The sequence below is a fragment of the Penicillium citrinum genome (assembly GCF_028827155.1).
Source record: "Penicillium citrinum strain IBT 23319 chromosome Unknown utg000009l:1.0-4274883.0:1.0-4276374.0, whole genome shotgun sequence".
Taxonomy (NCBI): domain Eukaryota; kingdom Fungi; phylum Ascomycota; class Eurotiomycetes; order Eurotiales; family Aspergillaceae; genus Penicillium; species Penicillium citrinum.
In genome coordinates, this window is record NW_026622694.1 from 310,404 (window position 1) to 332,685 (window position 22,282).

The 22,282-nt window shown below is 46.8% G+C and overlaps 11 protein-coding genes across 11 annotated transcripts; 7 read left to right on the forward strand and 4 right to left on the reverse strand.

Moving 5' to 3' along the window:
• Positions 1 to 661: 661 nt before the first annotated feature.
• N7469_009603 (uncharacterized protein) lies at positions 662 to 907 on the forward strand (the record flags this gene model as incomplete). The annotated part of the gene is made up of 1 exon (XM_056648508.1): positions 662 to 907. One exon carries the CDS (start codon positions 662 to 664, stop codon positions 905 to 907), a length of 246 nt encoding a protein of 81 aa, XP_056495639.1.
• Positions 908 to 1,392: 485 nt separating this feature from the next.
• On the forward strand, positions 1,393 to 2,019 carry N7469_009604 (EXPERA domain-containing protein; the record flags this gene model as incomplete). Its single annotated transcript, XM_056648509.1, has 3 exons — positions 1,393 to 1,608; positions 1,724 to 1,877; positions 1,949 to 2,019. The coding sequence occupies 3 exons, from the start codon at positions 1,393 to 1,395 to the stop codon at positions 2,017 to 2,019; spliced, it is 441 nt and encodes a 146-aa protein (XP_056495640.1).
• A 230-nt stretch (positions 2,020 to 2,249) lies between these two features.
• ddiA (putative DNA damage-inducible v-SNARE binding protein Ddi1) lies at positions 2,250 to 3,815 on the reverse strand (the record flags this gene model as incomplete). Its single annotated transcript, XM_056648510.1, has 3 exons — positions 2,250 to 2,410; positions 2,516 to 3,001; positions 3,149 to 3,815. 3 exons carry the CDS (start codon positions 3,813 to 3,815, stop codon positions 2,250 to 2,252), a joined length of 1,314 nt encoding a protein of 437 aa, XP_056495641.1.
• A 1,537-nt stretch (positions 3,816 to 5,352) lies between these two features.
• Positions 5,353 to 7,678, reverse strand: N7469_009606 (putative salicylate hydroxylase; the record flags this gene model as incomplete). The annotated part of the gene is made up of 5 exons (XM_056648511.1): positions 5,353 to 6,296; positions 6,358 to 7,195; positions 7,247 to 7,321; positions 7,371 to 7,496; positions 7,571 to 7,678. The coding sequence occupies 5 exons, from the start codon at positions 7,676 to 7,678 to the stop codon at positions 5,353 to 5,355; spliced, it is 2,091 nt and encodes a 696-aa protein (XP_056495642.1).
• A 294-nt stretch (positions 7,679 to 7,972) lies between these two features.
• Positions 7,973 to 9,808, forward strand: N7469_009607 (CocE/NonD family hydrolase; the record flags this gene model as incomplete). Its single annotated transcript, XM_056648512.1, has 2 exons — positions 7,973 to 9,657; positions 9,727 to 9,808. 2 exons carry the CDS (start codon positions 7,973 to 7,975, stop codon positions 9,806 to 9,808), a joined length of 1,767 nt encoding a protein of 588 aa, XP_056495643.1.
• A 534-nt stretch (positions 9,809 to 10,342) lies between these two features.
• Positions 10,343 to 10,921, forward strand: N7469_009608 (cupin domain-containing protein; the record flags this gene model as incomplete). Its single annotated transcript, XM_056648513.1, has 1 exon — positions 10,343 to 10,921. One exon carries the CDS (start codon positions 10,343 to 10,345, stop codon positions 10,919 to 10,921), a length of 579 nt encoding a protein of 192 aa, XP_056495644.1.
• Positions 10,922 to 11,056: 135 nt separating this feature from the next.
• On the reverse strand, positions 11,057 to 11,466 carry N7469_009609 (uncharacterized protein; the record flags this gene model as incomplete). The annotated part of the gene is made up of 2 exons (XM_056648514.1): positions 11,057 to 11,137; positions 11,194 to 11,466. The coding sequence occupies 2 exons, from the start codon at positions 11,464 to 11,466 to the stop codon at positions 11,057 to 11,059; spliced, it is 354 nt and encodes a 117-aa protein (XP_056495645.1).
• Positions 11,467 to 11,792: 326 nt separating this feature from the next.
• N7469_009610 (uncharacterized protein) lies at positions 11,793 to 13,449 on the forward strand (the record flags this gene model as incomplete). Its single annotated transcript, XM_056648515.1, has 5 exons — positions 11,793 to 12,182; positions 12,255 to 12,748; positions 12,802 to 12,891; positions 12,941 to 13,056; positions 13,118 to 13,449. 5 exons carry the CDS (start codon positions 11,793 to 11,795, stop codon positions 13,447 to 13,449), a joined length of 1,422 nt encoding a protein of 473 aa, XP_056495646.1.
• A 314-nt stretch (positions 13,450 to 13,763) lies between these two features.
• Positions 13,764 to 15,451, reverse strand: N7469_009611 (peroxidase family protein; the record flags this gene model as incomplete). Its single annotated transcript, XM_056648516.1, has 7 exons — positions 13,764 to 14,094; positions 14,150 to 14,324; positions 14,409 to 14,729; positions 14,784 to 14,933; positions 14,990 to 15,020; positions 15,073 to 15,191; positions 15,250 to 15,451. The coding sequence occupies 7 exons, from the start codon at positions 15,449 to 15,451 to the stop codon at positions 13,764 to 13,766; spliced, it is 1,329 nt and encodes a 442-aa protein (XP_056495647.1).
• A 1,572-nt stretch (positions 15,452 to 17,023) lies between these two features.
• N7469_009612 (putative integral membrane protein) lies at positions 17,024 to 18,705 on the forward strand (the record flags this gene model as incomplete). The annotated part of the gene is made up of 8 exons (XM_056648517.1): positions 17,024 to 17,122; positions 17,186 to 17,324; positions 17,383 to 17,567; positions 17,625 to 17,661; positions 17,718 to 17,785; positions 17,848 to 18,230; positions 18,286 to 18,353; positions 18,407 to 18,705. The coding sequence occupies 8 exons, from the start codon at positions 17,024 to 17,026 to the stop codon at positions 18,703 to 18,705; spliced, it is 1,278 nt and encodes a 425-aa protein (XP_056495648.1).
• Positions 18,706 to 19,989: 1,284 nt separating this feature from the next.
• Positions 19,990 to 22,127, forward strand: N7469_009613 (GMC family oxidoreductase; the record flags this gene model as incomplete). Its single annotated transcript, XM_056648518.1, has 3 exons — positions 19,990 to 20,003; positions 20,080 to 20,508; positions 20,588 to 22,127. Coding segments are annotated over 3 exons (1,983 nt in total), but the record flags the coding sequence as incomplete, so codon positions are not given.
• Positions 22,128 to 22,282: the final 155 nt, after the last annotated feature.

Here is a 22,282-nt window from a genome sequence, read left to right on the forward strand (position 1 = left end):
GAAAGGCGAGAACTGACACATACAGAAGAAAGTTTGGTTCGGAGGAGCGGTCAAGGTGGAGGGGGGAGGCGAATGAGTGGATTCGTTGGATATTGGCGATAGGATACTCCGTAGTGGGCTACTACCTAAAAGACTACGGGGAGGAGTGGATAGGAAGCAACTAATGACGGACCCAAAAAAACGGGCTCTAAAATTTCGGTTTAACACCACTGACATCCCGGCGTGTTCCGTCACCGGGGTGGAGTGAAGCTGCATCATCAATCCATCAGGGGTTTGGATTACAATTGGATGTTTACTATGTAATAATTTCGGAGGGGAGCCACAATTCAGGGGTGAAGCTGAATTAAAAAAAGGGAGGATGGGCGGTGATAACCTCCCGTGACGACGTAGCCCTAAAAGCCAACAACATCAGATATTCACCATCAAACACACACACACTCACACACCGCTCATCAAGAAACATTGTATGTACACACATATGTTAAGGGGGAAAGATCAGACGAGAAGGAAGGGAACCATTCCGTAGTATTTCCGACGAAGACTCATGCAGACAAAATTCCAATCGAATTGCATTATCTGCCGGGATTTGTTAGGGCGAATCGGACTGAGGAGTTAGATAGATTAGAACTAACTATACTCCGTATAGTCCTGTAGTACCTCGATGGCGGGTTTGAAGGGAGTATTCGACAGGTTCAAACGGGTCCTGAATGTGCTCATGTGGATCCAATGGAGTCAGTCAAGCCGGGATAAACCCGGGACGATTCTTCCTCTTTCACGACCCAAGGAGTTAATCAAGGGGACCATTGGGCCGACGTCAAAGATGCGGTCTGCCCTGATCCTCGATGCTCGACACGTCGCATGCTCCGTTGCAGATGATGCCGAGCGTGTACATTATACGATGATGTAATTGGAGAGAGATTATATCCAGAGTAATTCGTACAAGGTACTCATTCGTACAGAATTGGGCAATTCATTTCCCCTGGAGTTACTCCGTAAGTGAATCCATTGCCGTTGTGTATATCTCCACCGACAACCTTGGTACGTGCAAGGTCCGGCCCGTCTCCGCTGGTTGACCAAATTTGGTATCCCGAGAAGTTGAGGCAGCAGAGTATTTCCGTTGAGTAGAGAAAGAGGAAAGTATACGAGTACTTCGTAAAACTAACCACTAAATACTCCGCATAATAATTCTAGATATACTCTAGAAAATACAAGTAATCCACCCACTAAATAAGCTATCGATTGGAAAAAGCAAACATTCCCAGATCGCCGGGTTGCCCCGCTCACCTGACCGCTCCACTGCAAAATTCCCCCCAACACTTCAACACCATCAGATACTCTCTCCATAGAACACCTACGAGATACCGAGAGACACCCAAACACCACACCTATACAATGCTGAAACGCGATATAGCATACCTAATCTTCTTCGCCTCTCACCTCCCAATAATCTACCTGGTAGATACAGTCCCCCTCCAACCACAATGGATCCAAACATCCCTCTCCTCCCAGCTCCGCACATTCTACGTCTCAACCTACCGCGATAAATTCTTTGAACCACCCACACCAGCTTGGTTCAACGCCTTTATCTGGATGGAATTGATCTATCACGTTCCAGCTAGTATTTGGGCTATTTGGGGATTGTGGAAGGGTAAGACACACCGCTCTGCTTTGCTCTGCTCTGCTTTGCACCGCTACTCTACTCAATTCAACTAATGCATATCAGAACACCCCCCTCGTCCCAGTCCACATCCTTATCTTTGGAATTCAAGCGTTCGTCACATCTCTCACTTGTTTAGTGGAGGTCTGGGCCTGGGAGGATAGAAGTTCATCCGAGAAATGGAATATCACTTCGTTGTATGGCCCATATGTGGCGCTGGGTATGTCTAGCTTGAACACCAATTGTCAGGAGTCAGAAGGTCAGGATCCTTGCTAATAAACTCGTGAATAGGCGCATACATGGCCATCGATATGATGATTCGATTGAAATCGCAACTCATGCCGAAGCGAAAGCGCGAGTAATCATCTCTTCTATATTACACTACACTACACTACAATTTCAACGTCAATTGCTGCACCCGGTTGCAGTCAGTAATCTTGGAGACATATATCGTACACGTTTGCGTGCAATGGTCAATGAAATCCCGCTAAATCCCAATCCCACCAACGCCAAAAAGCAATGCCCAGCCAATGTAAATCAGAAATAAAAGTCCCCAATCAGCAGAGATAGGGAGCTGGATATACCGTACAGACTAAATGAGGAATCCAATGGCACCATCCAGGTCCCCATTTGCGGCATCCAGTGCACGCATTGCTTCGTCCCGCGTGAATCCTAATTCGGTAATCTTCGCAATCGAGTCCGCCGGCCAGCGGGACGCCGCTGGCCGAATGTTGATCCGTGGCGCAGGAGCAGCTGAAGACCCAGCTGCAGGTGCAGGCGCAGGTGCGGACGCAGACCCAGGCGCAGAAGCAGAAGCAGAACTTGTGGCCGATGCAGACGCATTCGGTCCGCCCTCACCACCCGCCTGATGCGTCACAGCACCCGTGCGGGCGCCGACTTCTGCGCCGTCAGAACCCTTGACGGTCGGCTCATCCTCGAATTCCTCCGTCAGATGCTTGGGAATATCTGCTTCTCCGAGGAACGGAACCGCCTGGTCCTGGATAACGAGCGCGCCGCGTTGGAGATCGATGCAGGCCTGATGGCGGCGCAGCATATCTAAACCTAGTAGCAAGTCGATTTGCTTACCCTCCATGACGGTGAACGAGCAGGGGAGGAACATCTCGCCGATCTTTATCTGAGCCGAGTGAACTCGGCCTAAAATCGGGGCAGTTCCAACACCCTTGGCGATACCGCCATAGCGTCGGTCGACCAGACGCATGATATTACAGGCGACTGCACATTCTGGCGACATGATTGTGACCTGGGCACCGGAATCGACAAATGCGTTGAGACGATGACCATTGACTTCGACGGGAATGTACAGCATTGTCACACGGCCGAAAGCTATCCATGTTTGTCAGTTTCTCGCATGACATAAGCTTCCCTACCAATCCCGGAATTTTCCGTAGACCATAGAACAGAGATAGATAAGACATGTCAATTGAGGGGAGGAGGGAGGGGGGGGAAAGGGGCGGTCAGTTCGTCACATACATTCTGGGTGGTGTTCCATGGCATTGTGCAAGTTCTCAGTTACGGCATTCTGGCGAATAATTTCTTCAATCTCACGCTGGTTCTCTGGATTGAATGGATCCGAGTTCAACATCGCAATTCGAGCTTCTTTTGCCGCTTCCTGTCGGGCTTCATTCTGCTGCTGCGACAGCAAAACATCCCGGAAACGCCCCGCGTCATCTGCGGCCGCCGCGAGCTCCGGGTTTTGCCTTCGCACCGCCTCCCGTACACGAGGATCACCGAGGATATGAAGACGAATTGTCTCGGGATCGGGCATACCTGGCCGCGGAGGCATTTGGCGTGGGGCCATGGAGCTGGAGCCTGCTGACGGAGCTGTTGATGCTTGAGAAGGGCCCGCACCAGGACCTGCGCCGCGGAGGGCGACGTGGACACCCAACATATCGCCCTCTCCAATACCGATCTGATCGAGAGTCTGTGAAGGATTCTGAAGGAGCTGGTTGTTGTAGACGAGTTGTTGGACTTCGGGAGGAACTGCGGTTTCGCTTTCGACGATGGCTTTGAGAAGCTCGATGGTCATATCACCGCCGACTTCGAGCGTGATGATATCGGAGTCGGCCTGTTCGGGGCGGATAACGCTTACAGTGATCCGCCTAGAAGTCTTAGTTTGATGGAAACTAGGCTGGATCATGGGTTAGTTGAGGTCTGACGTACATTGTGAATGGTATGTATATGTTCGGTGCGGGGGAAAATGGAGGGGAAGCAATGAACCCTGACAAGCAGGGAGTTGAGAGGAAGAGAAGAAGCAAGGATGAGCGAGAGATGGAGAAAAGGGAAGAAGAAGTTGAGGAGAGAAGAGGAGGAAGGAAGGAAGGAGAGAAGATGCTGAGTCAAGAAGTGAAAAAGATGGAAGGTGCGAGATGCAACAGAGTTGCAAGTTTATTTTGGGGAAGGAACAACCCAGAGAGATTCGGGGCCGCTCCTTCCCTCCTTGCTTTCCTCTCTCTTCCCCCACTCCGCACCTTCCCTTTTTTGACCAAACGTGATCTCATCTTCTCTTTTCTTTTCGCTTTTCTTTCTTTTTTTCTTTCTTTGCAACACTTCAGCCTCTCAACTTTCTCATCCTCTCCACTGCTTCCACTTTGATACAATTACTTTTTCAACGCCATTGCAAAGAGCTTGCCAGTTCTAGACTCAGCTCCAGCCCACCTCAAGGCAGCCGTGGAACCTTTGGTTTCACCAAGGTTCACCGGCTTATCGCACTAACGCAGTATCTTCTCGCCCGCCAACGTCTCCTACTGTCTTATAGGTTGATAATATCGGCCATTCCCTCGGCCTAATTCCATAAATCTATGGCTCGAGAGACTACCTTAATATGCCGCAATTACGATCAATCTTGAGTTTGTATAATCTCCAAAGAGTTGATGGATCAGTTAGTATCTTGAACCTCTGTTCTCCATCGACTTGCGGGATCTCCACAGCTTAAGAGGATCAACGAAGAGGGGCTGGCCACTTATAGCTACTAATAGCACCCCGCACCAGCCCTGTATTTTACATTCTCTTCTCTTGACTGGCTCGCATCATCCCTCATGCTGACTATGTGGATCGGCCTTGTCCACGGCCATTCCCGCACGGATCGGCGGGATGCGTCGACAGCCTCACAACGGTCCCCCTCCGTGGCGGACGACTGCGTGGCGGTGTGGCTGAGATGCCCCTCTATAATCGGCTCAACGCCGACAGCGTCGGGTGGAACTGCGGGTATTTTTGCGCAAATTCGCCCCTACCTTCGGAGCGGAAGCTGTGGTATGGAGACCACTGGTCCATTTCAGACAATGCAATTCACATACGGCAAACTTTTACATCAAAACTGCCTCGTATACTCATGTAATTGCTGCTGCAAATGCCTAGGCTTGAGCCCAAGTACCCCGCTACGTTGACTGTCTTGCTGGTGCAGTCCTCAAAACGTCGACCTGCTGGCATGCCAACATGAATGTGCTGCATTTCACCCAATACGGCCACATCCTCATTTCCTGAAGATACTAAGTGATTTGACTGAAGAGGGGTCGCTAGAAACGGCTCAAGACTCGAGGTCATGGCTTTTGAACTATCGGAAACTAAGCAATTTGGGACAGTCTATGCTGCCGCTAAGACGTTGATTGAATACTCACGGCATGATATGGTACTATTTTATTATGCAAACATAATGCACTGTCTACGTCAAGGATAAATTATTCAATCCGTTGTGCACTCGAGACATCTGGTACTCCATGTCCCTCTGTAATCTTCGCGTCGATCACCTCGTCGATTGGAATCTCTGCCAATCGAGACACAACGTGATGGAGGGTTGGCAACGCTTCCCAGGTAAGCCCGTCGATATTCACCTTGGCGCTTTTGGTTCGGCGCACCCGCGTAACACTGGATGGCACGATCTTGCCCTCTTGTGCATGGGGGACGAAGACAGGGTATTCCTCTGCAGCCTCCCCTTTACTATCCCGTCCAACTTTGGGCATGTAGCGATAAACTAAGATACCCTCATCGTCTTCCCCACCAATCGTACCTTTGTCAATCCCCGGATCCTGGTCTTCTAGATCCTCCAGTTCGAAATTTCCCCACACTGCACCCTGCCAGCTGGTCTGCAGATGATATGAGCTTTTCCGCTCATGGACATCAATTGCTGTGTATAGTTTCGGCATGCCGAGTTCTTCACGACCGGAGACGATTGGGTCCGCCAAACTCTCAAAGAGAATTGGCATATAGGTGCCCTTAATCACCTCCCCGTTCTGTTTTTTATACTGCACACCGTGTATATATAGCCCGATATGTCGGTATCCACCACCACCAAGCCAGTCCATTCCACTTAATGTGGTCTGCGAAAAACTGGCCCGTGCAACCGTGCTTGGTGAAATGAAGCTGTATCGATCGTTTGGAAAGAGGTTCTGGAGCAACGTACGACTGGTCCTGAACTTGATCGATGCCGAAAGGAATGTTGACTGTAGAGACTTCGCTGCACGGTCATTGCCATACCAGTCCTGCCGGGGCCCAGGCATAGGTCCAAAGGCGATTGGCTGACGCCAATACATGTGCGGATTCTTCGACCACAGATATTTGCGTAAGACTTGAGTCGAATGGTCGAATTCGTCATGGCCGTAGATGTAGCCGATCATCGCGATGGCTATTCAGTTAGCATTCATATGTTAGAAAGACAGTGGAGGCGCAAGAAAAACAAAACATACCTCTATGAGGTGGTAACAGATTGACAGACTCTCGCGTCATCTCTTGGATCGTAGTTGCACGTTCGTGCCGAGCTTTTTCATAAATCTTCAGCCTCTCGGGTACTTCATGGGCTTTTACACCCCGAGGCAGGATCACGCCAATTGATACTGCATCTTCAATGGCCATTGCACCGCCCGATGCACGGTATGGCAAGAAAGGATGTACTGCATCTCCAATGACAGCCAATCGACCCTCAACCCACTCAGGCAATGTAGGCATATCCAACAATGGCCATAACTTCAAGGTCGCCGGATCTGCCTTTTCCAAAAGTCGACGAACCTGAGGATTGAAGTCCGTATACACTTCCAGAAGTGTATCTTTACCAATTTGCTGATCATACTGATCATTACCGGCATCGATCGTGGTAATCGAATCTGGATGAATACAGATGAAATTGAGGAGATCATTATTGGCACATGGGTATATGACAACTCGTCGATCTTCTCCATCCCACATATCAACGGCACCAAAGTCTCGGGCGATGCTGTTTGTTTCAGGATCATCGAGTGCTTGTTGGCGAGTCATCAAAAAGCGAAACGCATTCTTGCCCGAGCTAACCGGTTTAATATCCTTCGCACCAGGGAGCTTAGAGCGTGTCAGTGAATGAACGCCATCTGCACCGATCAAGACATCGCCGGCGTGGACCTCGCCGTTCTCGAGCGTGACTGTAGCTTTGTGTGGGTCGACGTCGACAACTTTACTTGAAGTGTGAAGGATAGCTGGGTGACCGTGGCCAGTGGCCTGTGCAGCTGCTTTGAGACCTTCGTGGAAGTGTGCACGGTGAACAAGAAGCCAGCGCTGTCACCAAGTCAGTCCAGTCGTACTGAAAATAGATGGAGAGGTACATACATGTCTCCACATGCCCGATTGTTCTTTGACGTTGGTGATGTGAACCGGCTCGCCCGAGGGTTTATATTCGCGCAACTATACGGTTAGTTATTGCTTTACAGCAAAGAAAACCCTAAAGACTTACCAGCTCCGTTTCTACAGCACCGAATTTTGTGGCATCAATGCCCAATCGCAGAAGAACTCCATTGGCGTTTGGTGAAAGGTGAATTGCAGCACCAATTTCGTTGGCGAAACGCGAACGCTCGAATAGCTAGGGGTATACAATTAGCATATCAAGCCAGACCAATAGAATTGTGAGTCTTTTTCAGAACTAGAGTGACAAACCTCAACGTGATGTCCTTGTTGGCGCAAAGCAATGGCAGCTGTTAATCCACCGATGCCAGCTCCAACAATCAAGACACGCAGTCCGGAATCTTTCTTTTGTTCTGTCATCTCGGTGTGAGATGGGTTTCATCTAGTATACCCCTCATCGAAAAGGCTATCAATAATTTATTTATGCAAAATTCATCCCATCTAATGTGTACCCCTCTCGGTCCATCGGCTTTGCGGTCACGTTGAGGTCCGGTGATGTTCGGAAGCAATTTCGGCTCCACATGCGAGACGGCAAAGGACTCCGAGCGGGGGAGGTTTACAATTTATTTTAATATGGGATAATATCAACATTTACAATTCTTCGCAAAAGGTTGAATTTATTGAATTGGATTTATTTTTTCAGGGAGGGGAAACATGCCGAACGAAGTTAAAGACATCACCACCCGCGACGACACGTCCTTCTCATACATCTTCGAACAGAATGTTTCAATTTCATTGAAAGATCAATCAGGCCTTGTCCGTGCCAATGTTTATCGCCCCAAGACTTCGGATAAAGTCCCTGTTCTAGTTACATATGGTCCTTACGGCAAGGATATCGCTTACAAGGACTTCCATCCCAAGAGTTTCAGTGAAGTCAACCCCGAGCAACGCTCTGAACATTCGGCATGGGAAACGCCCGATCCGAAATATTGGACTAGTCAAGGCTATGCGGTTGTACGGGCCGATGAGCGAGGTACCGGACAGTCGATTGGAAAACTTGACACTATGTCACGGGGAACAAGCGAGGCCTTCTTTGACGTTGTCGAGTGGGCCGCTGAGCAGCCCTGGTCTTCTGGGAAAGTCGGATTGCTGGGTATCAGTTACTATGCTGGTAGTCAATGGCGTGTTGCAGCACGGCATCCAAAGGGACTGGCTTGTATAATCCCATGGGAAGGAATGTCGGATTACTATCGTGATCGGTGCCGACATGGAGGGATTTTGTCTAATTCTTTTATCAAGTTCTGGTGGGATCGTCAGGTTGTGAGTAACCAGTACGGTCGACCTGGTCGAGCATCACGGAACTGGGGGCCTGATACCATCGAAGGAGATCTATCCGAAGAAGAATTGGTGCAGAACCGACAAGATCAGACAATCGATAATGTCGAGAATAAGTTCCGGGATGATCTTTACTATGCTTCGAAGGAATATAGCATGTCTGACATTCAGGTGCCCTTGTTATCTGTGGCAAATTGGGGCGGTATTCTACTCCATCTTCGAGGAAATATTGAAGGATGGACACAAGCGGGTTCTGAATTGAAGTATCTCAGATTCATCGCTGGTCGTCACGACCTACCATTCTATTACTCGGAGGAAGTCGAGCTTCAACGCAGTTTCCTAGATGCATTTCTGAAAGGCGATGACCGTCAAGGTTGGTCTACAGGAAAAGCACCCAAAGTCGATCTTCTTCTTCGAAAGGGAGACGTAGGCTTCGATAATGCCGAGGCAGAGAAGAAATTCACCCGTCGTATCGAGCACGAGTGGCCTATTGCTCGAACCCAATACACGAAGTTCTACCTTACCTCGACAAAAGAACTCATCACCCACGCACCCATCGAGAGACCCTCCAAGATATCTTACCAAGCACTCGGTACTCTCGAAAACCCACAAGCAGTTCAATTTACAACACCCGTCTTCGAAAAAGAAACCGAAGTTACTGGCCACATTGTAGCGCACCTCAATGTATCAATGAGTCCAAACCCAGGCTCACCAACACCCCAAGACTTAGATCTCTTCGTCACTTTGCGTCACATTTCACCCGCTGGGAATGAAGTGTTCTACACCGGTACAGCCGGTGACCCTATCCCTCTCTGCAAGGGTTGGTTACGTCTTAGCATGCGCAAGGTGAATACGGAACACCCTCGAAACAGACCCTGGTTACCACACCGTGATTATTACTCCACGGACGTGCAGCCCGTAATTCCAGGCGAAGTATACGCCGTCGATGTCGAGATTTGGCCTACAAATGTCGTTGTTGAGGAAGGGGGTAAACTTGTTCTTGAAGTTGCTAGTGGTGATACTCAGGGTTCAGGGATTTTCTTGCATAACTCGCCTGTTGACCGGTATGTTCTTCCTTTCCCGCGTTTTAGTTTTTTGCGTGATACTTTTCAATTAAGCTAACAATATTGTAGGTCCGTGGAGAAGTTTCAGGGTCAGAATCATATCCATTTTGGATTGGGTGATAACTATGTTACCCTTCCTATTATTCCGTAGATATGTGGGAGGTGCTTAGTTAGGGTAGATAAATAAAAACTAGATGCAATCAATATCCAAGCTTTTTTATTCGAAATTACAAATGTATCAAAATTACCACACTTAAAGCCAAAAGCGCATTATCATATTTGCTAATTCTTGACGCTCAGCAATCGACGCATGTCGTCCACTAAATTTCACGAAAATGCTTCCTTCGCCAGCATTCACCATCTTCGTGATCTCGGCAAGTCTCTGCGCTACTACTGCATATGGTCCAATTACCCAAAAAGCCACACTACTTAGCTCGTGCACCCTGAAAGGACACTGGGATTATTTCCGAGCTTCCTAACTCCGAGATGCTCGACTCCACAGCCGATGTGGTCGTAAAGCGGTCCCGATATGAGGGGAATGATGATACAGACGGACAAGAGAGCGAGGAAGTACTATTTCTACTAACATAACATAAATATCCACTTAATAACCTACAATAAAAGTATAGCTAAAGCACATACGGATATCGAGAATCGCAGAAAATTTCCAAATCACTCCCTCGAAATGGCCACTCAAACACCCAAAACAATGCGTCCTCTAAACCGGTTCATAACAACCCACGATGAATCAGGCAAAGCAATCTTCTCAAGCACCCTCCCAGAAGAAATGCCCGTTCAGCCCATTGGCGATGGTGCAGACTTTAGTCTGGCATATACATCCTCTCATTTCCCTGCCGAACTGAACAACGACACCGACATATCCGAGTACAAAGACTACCTAACCAGTCCACCGGGTATCACAATTTCCACCGGAACTGTCTGTCGAATTGTGGATATGAGACCCGGCGCCCTTAGCCCGATGCACCGGACTGTGTCTCTTGACTACGGCGTTGTGTTGGAGGGTGAGGTTGAGCTTGTGTTGGATTCGGGGGAGACGAGATTGCTTAAACGGGGAGATGTTGCTGTGCAGAGAGGGACGAATCATGCTTGGAGAAACGTTACACCTGATGTTATTTCTGATGGAGAGAGGATTCCACAATGGGCGAGGATGTTGTACGTTCTTTCGCCTTCCAATCCGATGAATATTGGTGGTACGAAACTTGGGGAGGTTGTCGATGGAATTGGGGTTAGGGCCAGTACTTGAAAACAATATAGTTTGTAGCAAAGTTTCTTGATACTATGCGATTCAAGGATTAAGGATTTTAGAGTATACAGAAATAAAGTATGATACTATTGAAGTTTTCAAAGAATATAGAGTGAAATTGACAGGCTGTTGTATCTACCATTCTCCTCCAACCTCGTAATGGAATATCTTGTCGTTTATTCTTCCCCCCGTGAAGCGCCATAGACGGGCGATAGACTAATTCAGTCAGAATAAAGACCCTATGATTGAACCTACTTATAAGGGTATCTTACCGCATTTAACCAAACACCGTGGAGCATGACCTGAATAAAAGCATACTCAGCAGGATGCCCATTTCCAGCCGGACGCTCGGTGTAGCTAAGATTCGACTGCACAGGACGATATGCTGGTATGCGACGATGATCAGTTGGCCAGTCAGATGGCTGGGAGCTAATTGAAGGTGCGTGATTGTATGTTTCCTGTTGAGAGTTGCTGTGATGCACCTCGTAGTCGGCCAAAACAGAGAGTGTGTCTGTCGTGGTGGTGGCGGTGATTGTAGAAGACATAATGAAGAACTTTCTCGCTATCACGGTGTAAATTCTTCGAAGAAGTGGAAGTTTCTCGGATTTTCTTGAATACAAGGACATTCAGAACACCAGATAGTATTGTTTCCACTTATCCATGATCATAAAGTCCATACACCGAATAAATCCCCCACGCGCCCTTTTCTCCCCCACATCCCGATGAGGGTTTGTATGGCTCCGAGATAATTGCGGGCGACGCCAAGTTACGGGGTAAACAGACACATGTAATATCCTTTTTTTAATCATTAAGATCTCAACAGGGTTCAAGGTTCTTTCAACCCTGATACCAAAATATTCTTTCTGTCAATATGGAGCTCTCGCGCATTGTCGCGGCGAAAATCGACGGCCGCACGCAGAACACACGATATCGCCAAACACAGTTCCAGCGCCTCCAATCTATTCTCGTTGAAAATATTGCAGAAATCCAAGATGCTATTCGCACTGATTCGGGTCATACACGCTCAGAAGTCCGCGCGGAGGTAGTACTGGCTTTGCAAGAGTTGAGGACACATTATGTTTCGCTCGATATGAGCAAGGATCTGGAGATTGAATATCGCATCAAGAATGGAAAAGATAACCTCGATGCATCGTGTGGTATTGGTATTGTCTATATCGTACCGACGACTCATACCTTATTCTTTTCCATCATTTCTGCTTTAACCGCTGCACTGGCTGCAGGAAACTGCATCGTTTTGGAGGTAAGTTGCTTCATGTAAACTAATATTGTCGAAATATGAATAGCTTACTTAAACTGTAAATCAATTCAAAAGCTCCCACAAACAACAATGTCTCTCCCGGTTATCCTGCGAAAGATCCTACCTGATGCGCTGGACCATGATACATTCACGATCGTGTCACAGAGGCCAGATTCTTCATTCATGAATAATTGCTTTCTCGTTTCGCAGATCCAATCAGAGTCTCCAAAGGGATTGCTTTCGCCTGCAGCCTCTAGAACCGTGGCAATTGTTGACCGCACTGCCAATATCAATGAAGCCGCTCAAGCATTGGTGGCAGCACGATTCGCACTCGGTGGTCGCTCTGTCTACGCTCCGGATGTCGTTCTAGTTAATGAGTTCGCTATGAAACCATTCATCGAGGCTGTGATTCAGCATTCTTCTCGCTACCTTGCAGGTGAGAATGGAGAGGCTCGACAACAGCAGATATCATCTCGAAGATCCGCGCTGTTAGACTCTATCCACAAAGAACGAAGCGCGCGTGTTCTCGTCTCTGGGAGTAACTGGGGAGTTGTTGAGGTTCAGAATCGGTATGTTATGCACAAAAATGGCAAGAATCTGAGCAGGGTCACTGAAGATTTAGAAAATCACCACTACTCAAGAAGAAGATCGAAGAGAAGCTCCTCGTGGTACATCCCGTCACCAGCCTAGACGATGCCATTGACATGAACTTGTAAGCTTCATCTCCAACCAAAAGAATCCTGTTAACAAAATTAAAACAGCAATGAAACATTCACAGCAACATATGCCTTTGCAGAACCAGCCTCGGCAAAGTATCTCACACAATTCATCGACGCTGACATTTCATGGGTCAACCACGTCCCCAGCCACATGCTAGGTAAATTTATACATCCTTTCATTCCTCACCAACCCCAGACTCCGCTGACAACGGGAACAAGTCGGACCTGCTCTTCCGCGAAATACTCTTTACAGCCATGATACACGCTACTCCAGGGAAGTCTTCCAGATCCCTCGCCCACAACTCATAAATGCCCCCGCGAAGGCCTACGCTACACAAAAGATTTTAGCAAATGAGAATACGCTGAAATCAGACGCTCTTTGGCGCGAGGCAATCTCCCCACTTTCATCCATGAAACAAAGAGCTGGTTTCAAAATTGGCTTCTTTGAACAGGGAATATTGACTGGGGTGTCGCTCACTCTACTGTCACTTATTGGAGTGGTGGGTACCATGGGTTATTATACTTGGGCTTATGTTCGAACAAGGGGTTGATTTTGCCTTTGGTAAAGGAGTTTAGATGTATAAGTCTTCGTTCTCAATTTGAACATTCAGTTTTGTCGGCAGCTCTTCTTCGTCTCATGGGTTTACGTCTCTCTGTAGCCATTTCGCTTACTCTGAAGGGGGGGCATTAGCCCAGCAATAACTGTTGTATCTTCTTTGCGGCTCCGTTCTTACCTCTAGCACTAGTATAAAGGATAGATACTCGAAATGACATTGATAGTATACATCTAAGTGCAACATGAAGAGTCTTTATTATAGCATACTGCTTTCGCGGACACTTCCCAGGGTACATTGATAAATTCCCTCTAAAAGGCACGGCCACTCTTCAATGCTCCGGGGAAATCATCTTGAAGTGCTTCCCAGATTGGCTTTCCTCCCATCTGAAGGTCCTGGAATGCCGGGCAGGTAACATTCAACAAAGGCTCAGCAAGAGCATTGGTGATGAACTCCAATGGCTCAGAAAGAGTCTTGTAAATGCCGGATAGTGCATTTGGACTGGCAAACTTCAATACTTCGAAAACAAAGCAGAGTAAGTTGTTATCTTCCAAAATATTGGTCAAGTTGAGTACACCCCCAGTCAAGTCTGCTGGATCAACACCAGCGAAGCTATTCACCTCGCCCAAATTTCCACCAATACTAAAGGAAAGGATTAGGGCTGCTCTTGATTAAGATATCTGGGGTATTTTCTCACCTTCCAAGCTCGGGATACTCAGCCAACCAAGCAAGGGTGTCCAAATTCAATTGAATAAGACCATAATCCACTGGGGTCTTGAACCAATTCTCAGGGATCCGTTCCCATCCTTCGCGGTATGTGAAATTGCCCTCCTCGCCGTAAATTGCGAAAAAATTTCGTATATGGGCCTTGGCTAGTAAGCAAAGTCAGCATGGTAACACTTGGAATGGCAAATAAACCCTCAAAAAAGAGAAATAAAAGAAAGAAAGAAACTTACTCAGTACTTCCTCCGGATTCTCACGAGAATGATTTCTGAATAACCTCCCTGGGAAAATATACCCAGCATTTCGCGCAATGAGTCCGGTGACTGGGCCATAATAGAAGTTTGGATTTGTCTCGATTGTTTCATGGAAACGATCCTTTGCGCGCTTCGCCATGAGATCCATATCAAAGGTACCGTCGGTAGACATGTTGTACCAAGCCATGAACTTGTCCATGTTGAGGGCATAGTTGTTGCCGGTGACATATAGGTCATCGCGAGTGTTGGAGGAGTCCGCTTCAATGAAATTATGAGAACCGATCAGACCCTGAGGCTCGCCTGAATTGGTCAGTTGAAATCGTACGTCAATTGTTGGGTTACTGAAATACATACCAAGAAGTCCACCGAGGTTGTTCAAAAGGTTGTTGACACCAGTATCGCGACCACCAATCGAGAAACTAGGATCAAGAGATAATGGATCTCCCGTCCAGACAGTGCCCATTATAGCTAGGATTGTAGCCAGATCTACACCCATGCCGTACACTGTCAAGGCGGTTCTAGATTAGTTTGAGTTCCGGGCTTAAATATTGATCAAATACCTTTGTTGATGGCCGCAATCACATTTCCGAACTTCAATAGTCTTAGCACACCATGTAGCCGTATGGGATTGAATTCATCTTACCGAAACAACACCGCTTCGAGGAATATAACCGTGGTTTGCCAAAGCATTAAGACCTGGACAAGGACCGCGTTGATCACCACCTTCAAAGTTCGGTGGCTGGAATTCATGTTCACCGGTGACTGGATTCGCAAGAGCTATCAGTATAAAGGCACATGGTTCAATTTGGCTGCTGCTTACTATCAACTGGGGATCTCATAGTGTCAAATAAGAACCTCTTTTCGTGGTCTGCTGCCACATTATCTGGAATATCGGCAAAGGGGCATTTCTTATGCAGACCTTGGTGGTTAGGATGGTCACCAGCATGGAAGTTTGCAAAGCCATAAACAGCAGCAACAAGAGAGGACTGCCAGAGCAGTTGTCCCGGGCTAAAAATGCGCATTTTCTAAAAAACCAACTCCCGCTTCCTAATATGATTGAAAGTAAGGCTAGATCAAAAGCAAATGATCTGGAGTACGACTGTAGAAACCGGGGCAGGACCTATAGATAGGAATGATAGGAATGAAACCCCTTCTTGCCCTGAAGGCTCGCTGATTAATTAATTCCCCCTGGATGGACTCAAGAACATGTTGATTTTATTTTGCACATGTTAACTGCCGAGACAACCGGTAAACAGGAGTAGCTCGGGCCTCATTTCGGCAAGGTCAATTGGTCTCCGGAGATTTCTAGTCGTTTCCGGATTGGACCAAGGATTAAAAATATGCATAAATCTCCAGGAACGCCATTCGGTAAAAAACGATGCAGAAATGTCAGACTCCTCATGTAATTCCAAATTACCCTCTATTGACTGGGTAGTACATAGATGCAAGCAGCTCACTATTCCTTTAGACTGCATGATGAAGTATAAGATTCCTACGAAAAGTTGACTATCGTGAATCTATCTTTTGAGCTCACTGAAATTCCTGATTCAAGAATACCCTCCTGCAAGAATCAATCCTTATACATTTAATACTGAGATATGAGAATATTTCCAGACACCGCGAAAAGACCAACCCCTTTCTAAGCCCAGAATTGGCAAATTAGGCATTGACGGTTATCCCAACGGTATGACAGCGCAGATCAAACTCTGCGCTACGCTCTTGGCCGTTTTCCTCAAGAGGGAATAATAGTGGAGCAAGTCATAAAAAAAGCGATCATGCCTCTGACAGGAAGGAGAATATCTATTTGTTAGATCTGTGGAGAATGAAGGTTCGAGGTCCCAATAGCCATAGTGTTCATTGGGCCTGTTTCATCCTTGTGGCCCTTCAGAAGTGGATATCTAAAGGGGCTTGATTAGCGGCAAATACCTAATTCTCCAAAGTGGAGAGAAATGTCAAAAATCCCGAATGCAGATCACGGCTCATTTGACTTTTGGCTTATTTGTGGAGCCGTCTTTTGGGCTTGTTCTTTCCTTCTTTTGCAGTATGAGACCGGGGTTTGTACGCTCCAGACTATATAGAGACTGGTCGGCTATGAAGGTCGAACAGTGTTCGTATAGGTGCAGATCTTAATTGATATAGGAACCTCTTTGTCGAGCAGAATCTGGATTTAGCGAGCTATCTTGTGATTAAGCCGTGTTTTTTAGTGCATGCCCGAACTACTCCGTGCAGGAATCTAAAACAGCATACCCCATAACACCCTTGTCTGAAGGATTGTCCAAAAGTACCTCCTACTGATCGGCAAAGATAAACCACTAAATGATCCCACGCGGCTGGCTCGAACGTGTCTGGGCCCTAAATTGAAAGACCTCATCTCCAATTGAAGTTTACTGCAAGCTAATTTGCACGACTTCCATGATGTACTCCTTACTAAAGTGAAGGTCTTCTTTGATTAGACCCATTTGACTAGACTAGGGGAAGAATGTAGAGCCTGCATAATCTCAGTTCCCATTTCTTCAGTGCTCTCTTTTTTCCAGGCCACACTCGCCGAATTACCTTCTTTCATCGCCAATGAATATTTCTTGTTCAGCCTCATAATGCGTTTTATGCGTGGGATTCTCCTGGCAGCCGTGTTTTTGCCTGCTACCGTCATAGCCAATGCAGCTCAATTAAGAGCGAGCCTGCCACCATGTGCCGTAAGATGAGCCAAATATCTGGGGTAATCTCTTCCAATTGTTTGATGGCTTGCTGACAATCAGAAGCTTATATGCATGAAAAAAGCCCTGCCGGAGGCTTCATGTGCCCCAACTGATCAGGCATGCTTGTGTACAGACGCGAAATACACCGCTGCTCTAGAAGAATGTGTGGTTTCTAGTTGCACAATTCGACAGTCTTTGAGTAAGTTGGACATTACCGATGTTGTTGGTACGCAAAAACTAAACGAAAAAAAAACAAGCCACGAAAAATGTCACCTCAATAGCATGCGAGACTCCCATCAGGGATAGGACAAAGATCGTTTCCTACGCAGGTGTAGCTGGTGGAATCATCGCTCTTGTCGCTTTTATCTTGCGCATGGTAGCGCGCCTGAGGTGCTGTGGTGGTACCTTTGGCATGGATGACTGGACTATGGCTTTAACAATGGTGAGACCAATGTAACTACCACCGAGATTCATGATTCATCTTTCTAACGACGAATAGATACTCCTCATCCCACTTTCGGCAATTTCAGCTGTCTGTAAGAGTGCTTCCAATTTGATATACTGCAATTCTATTTTACTGATTAATTTATAGTGGCTGATACCGGCCTTGGAAGGGATATGTGGACACTCCCTTTTCAAAACATCACGCACATTTTATACGTTAGTACCACACATTTCCCGTTACACTTTTGGTTGATCGCTAAGCTAATCTTCTGGCACAGTTATATTTCTGGGATGAATTGCTCTATCTCAGTATCCTCCCACTCACCAAAATATCGATCTGCTGCTTCTACCTCCGAATTTTCCCCGAACGTCGATTTCGCAACGTGACATACTTTGTTATTGGACTGAATGTCTGCTACCTGATTTCATTTGTTTTGATTTCGGTCTTCCAGTGTAGGCCTTTACCTGGAGCATGGCTTCACTGGGATGGTGAAGGAAATTACAAATGCAATCACATAAATGCACAGGGATGGGCAGCTGCAGCAATAAACATGCTGTTTGATATAATTGTCATGGCTCTTCCGCTGCGACAGCTTTGGAACTTGAATCTTTCCCTGAGAAAGAAAGCCTATGTCATGTGCATGTTTAGTCTTGGTATATTGTATGTGATTACAATATCCCCTGCCAATATGTACAATGCTAATATTCAACCTCAGTGTTACCCTGGTCAGCATTCTTCGTCTCAATTCCCTTATCCATTTTGCTTCTACGAGTAATTTGACTTGTAAGTACAGACCCATTCTGGCCGCAAGAGGATGAAATTCTGACTCATAGCAGGGGATTATGTTGAAATCGGCTACTGGAGTACTATCGAGTGCGACGTTGGAGTTATCTGTGCTTGTCTGCCCGCCATTCGATCGTTGCTGCGACGCGTATCTCCGACGCTATTCGGCGACACTGAGCATAACAAGTCCTACGGGATGAACTCGCATTCTCGAGGAAATGGGTCACGATTCGATAATTCTATTCATGTCCAGAATAGTTTTCATGTCCAGAGTAAAGATGATACGCGGAATTTCTACCCACTAGAGGATATTGACAATTCCAGTGAAGCACGCCTAAATCGTCACAAGTGATTATGGCTTTACCCATAGCCATAAGTGGTCGTCAGAAAGTGTCTTACATTAAATTTCTACTTTATGGCTTCTTAGTTTTCTTTGTTATTAAGTTTCTTCAAGCAATGCAATGAACTATCATTCTTTAGGAATGGCATTCTCCAAGCTCATGAACAAATTCAACTTAGATGGAATCTTTAGAGCTCTGTTTTTCACGCATAAAACAAGCTACTAGGCTTACGAACATGGTAAACGTCACTATAATTTAACCGTACGATATAGAAAGTAGAACCTTGCCCTTTGCAGAAGCATCGCAAGGGTACAAAGTACCAAATAAAATACCGAGAATTCAAAGTACGCGCCAAAACTCGATTGCAGGCCTATCCCCTGAATTCGAATGCAATTCCTTCCTTCGTCTAACAAAAAGCACCTTACGCTTAAGCACTGAAAAAGGTCTTGGCTCTAGACTTGGATATCCACAATCCCACCGGAAGAAGACCCCCCGTCGAATACGAACGCGGGTGCAATGGTCCACAATCCGTGTCCCACATGTTTCAACCCGCAACTTTCGGAACATGATTCAGGCTCCCCGTGGCACTAGTAAATAAAGCCAGGCCTAGAGGAGAAGTTTTGATTTTGAGCAATACCCTTAATAGGCGTCTGATCAACGACGCGGGATGTACGGATGTCAAGAGGACGTTAGGCCCACTGCTAATTTAGTGGCGCCAGATGCCGTCTGATCGGCGTCAAACGGCTGTCAAAATACCTAGAAATAGTCTAATTCAGAATGAAACGCCGAGAATCTTTTCCTACTACAATATTGTCATTGGCTACCACGACTATGGCTCAAAAAACAGTGCCTGTACAGAATTTTCTACTTAGTACAAGTAGGATATGCATTTCAAAACGAGTCAAAGATACGTTACTATTGGTCTATGCCTGATTCTTGACTTAGTACGATATTACGACCTTTGAGTACGGAGTAGTTACGGAGATATTCCCTCTCGTAGATGTTTTAATACTAAGGTGGACTGCACGGGCATAAGCCTTGAAGATCAATTCCGTAATTGTTCAACGGCTTTTCTATAGCCGTTGAGAGCTTCAAAGGAGGTTTTCAGGGACTTCAGGGTGGCTTTATATAGACACATATAGACCAAAGACGTCTTTATACAATTCCTTCATTCCTTCAAGTTCTGATTAATTTATCTCGCTCATTTATCTTCTTCCTGTCCTTCGTTTGCTTGCTTTCCGTGGCCTTTCATGCGTCTTTCCTCGACGTTAGGACTATTGTCCGTCCTATCAGCCGTCGTCCAGGCTACGTGAGTGAATTCATCAACCCGTGCTTGTGTTCTCTGTGGATTGAATTTGGGCTCATCCATAAATCAGTATTCACAGACCGAATCATCGATATCATAACACCCAGCGACGGTCTTCAAATGAGACCGCAACTGAAGATACCCCTACTGACTATGATTATGTTGTTGTTGGTTCTGGCCCTGGTGGCGGACCTCTTGCGGCACGACTAGCCATTGCTGGGTACAAAGTTCTTCTTCTTGACGCTGGAGATGATCAAGGCAATGCTACCCGGCAAATGGTTCCTGCTTTACAACTTCAGTCTACTGAATATGAACCCATGAAGTGGGATTATTTCGTCAATCACTACTCAAACTTGACACGCCAGGAGGAAGATTCAAAAATGACATATAGGACTCCCAGTGGCGAGCTTCATGTTGGAAGCAATCCACCGGCAGGCTCCGACCCTCTGGGTATTCTGTACCCTCGAGCTGGGACTCTGGGCGGCTGCTCTGCTCATAATGCCATGATGTAAGTCTATATACCTATCTCCTTTTCCTTCTTCTTCTTCTCTCGACGTAATCTCTGTTTCTGATTAAAAATTTGATAGTACTATCTATCCTTATGAGAATGACTGGGAGAAATTGGCAACTCTCACCGGAAACGACTCTTGGTCTGCGGCCAACATGCGTCAATATTTCCAAAGACTCGAGCGCAACCGATACCTTCCAAGCAGCATAGTGGGACATGGATTTGACGGATGGCTCACAACAAGTCTCACTGACTTGCGACTTGTTATCGAGGATCAGAAGCTACTGTCACTCATCCTCGCTGGCGCCACTGCTGCAGGTCAATCCTTAATAGGCAAACTGATCAACACGGTTACAGGTCTCGCTGGCGTCTTACTGCGCGACCTGAATAATCCTCTTCCTTCCCGAGACTATGATGAAGGACCTTATCAGGTTCCTCTTGCCGTTGATGTCCCCGAATACAAGCGCACAGGACCGCGAGAGTTTCTAATGACAACTGTCAATGCTGTCAACCCTGATGGTTCTCGCAAGTATCATTTGGATATTCAGTTGAACACACTTGTGACGAAGGTTCGCTTTGACACCAATGGAGCCAAGCCCCGGGCAACAGGTGTGGATTATCTTCGCGGACAAAGTCTATATCGTGCGGATCCTCGTGCCTCCTTGACACAGGCCAATGGCAAGCCTGGGAGCGTCAATGCTAAACGAGAAGTCATCATTTCTGCCGGATCGTTCAACACACCCCAGTTGCTCAAGCTAAGTGGCATTGGCCCAGAAGATGAATTATCCAAGTTTGGAATCTCGACTCTCGTGAATCTTCCGGGTGTGGGCAAAAATCTGCAGGACAGATACGAGATGGGCGTGGTTGGCAAATCACCAACCGACTTTGTCCTCACATCCAAATGTACATTCATGTATTCTCTTCCCGACCCCTGTCTTGAACAATGGGAGAATGATCCTCTCTTCAAAGGCACATACTCTACCAACGGGATTGCCATTGCCATTATCCGGAAATCATCTGTCGCTGAAGATGAGCCCGATCTTCTAGTCTCGGGAGCTCCGGTAAACTTCCCTGGTTATTATCCGAACTATTCCTACGAAGGGCTCAAAGATGCGCAACATTGGACATGGATCACGCTCAAGGCGCAAAGTCGTAATAATGCCGGTACGGTTCAATTAAAATCGACCGATCCGCGGGATACGCCAATCATCAACTTCAACTCCTTCGACAGTGGCGTGACTACAGATGAAGGTGATGAAAAAGATCTCCAGGCTGTTTACGAGGCAATGCAATTCTCCCGGACCATCTTCGAGGATTTGATCCCTCTTGATGGAGGATTTGATGAAGTCTGGCCAGGACCCAACGTCACTTCCGAGGCCGACATGAAAAATTTCATCAAGAGGGAAGCTTGGGGTCATCATGCTTGCTGCACGGCTGCTATTGGAAAGGATGGTGATCCTCAAGCTGTGCTTGATGCCGATTTCCGAGTTCGAGGAGTCGATGGTCTGCGTGTTGTTGATGCTTCAGTCTTTCCTAAAATTCCGGGCTATTATATTGCTTTGCCTATCTACATGATCAGCGAGAAAGCTGCGGAGGTCATTATTGCCGATGCTTACTAGGGCTTCAACATCGGGATCCCTGCCATTCTTTCAATCATGTATTGTATTTTTGAATGTGATTAATTATCAATATGAAAATTTGATTTAATTGAAACTCGGTACCATCCGATGAAGATTCTTTCAATTTACCAGTTAAAATCCCTGGTTTACACTAA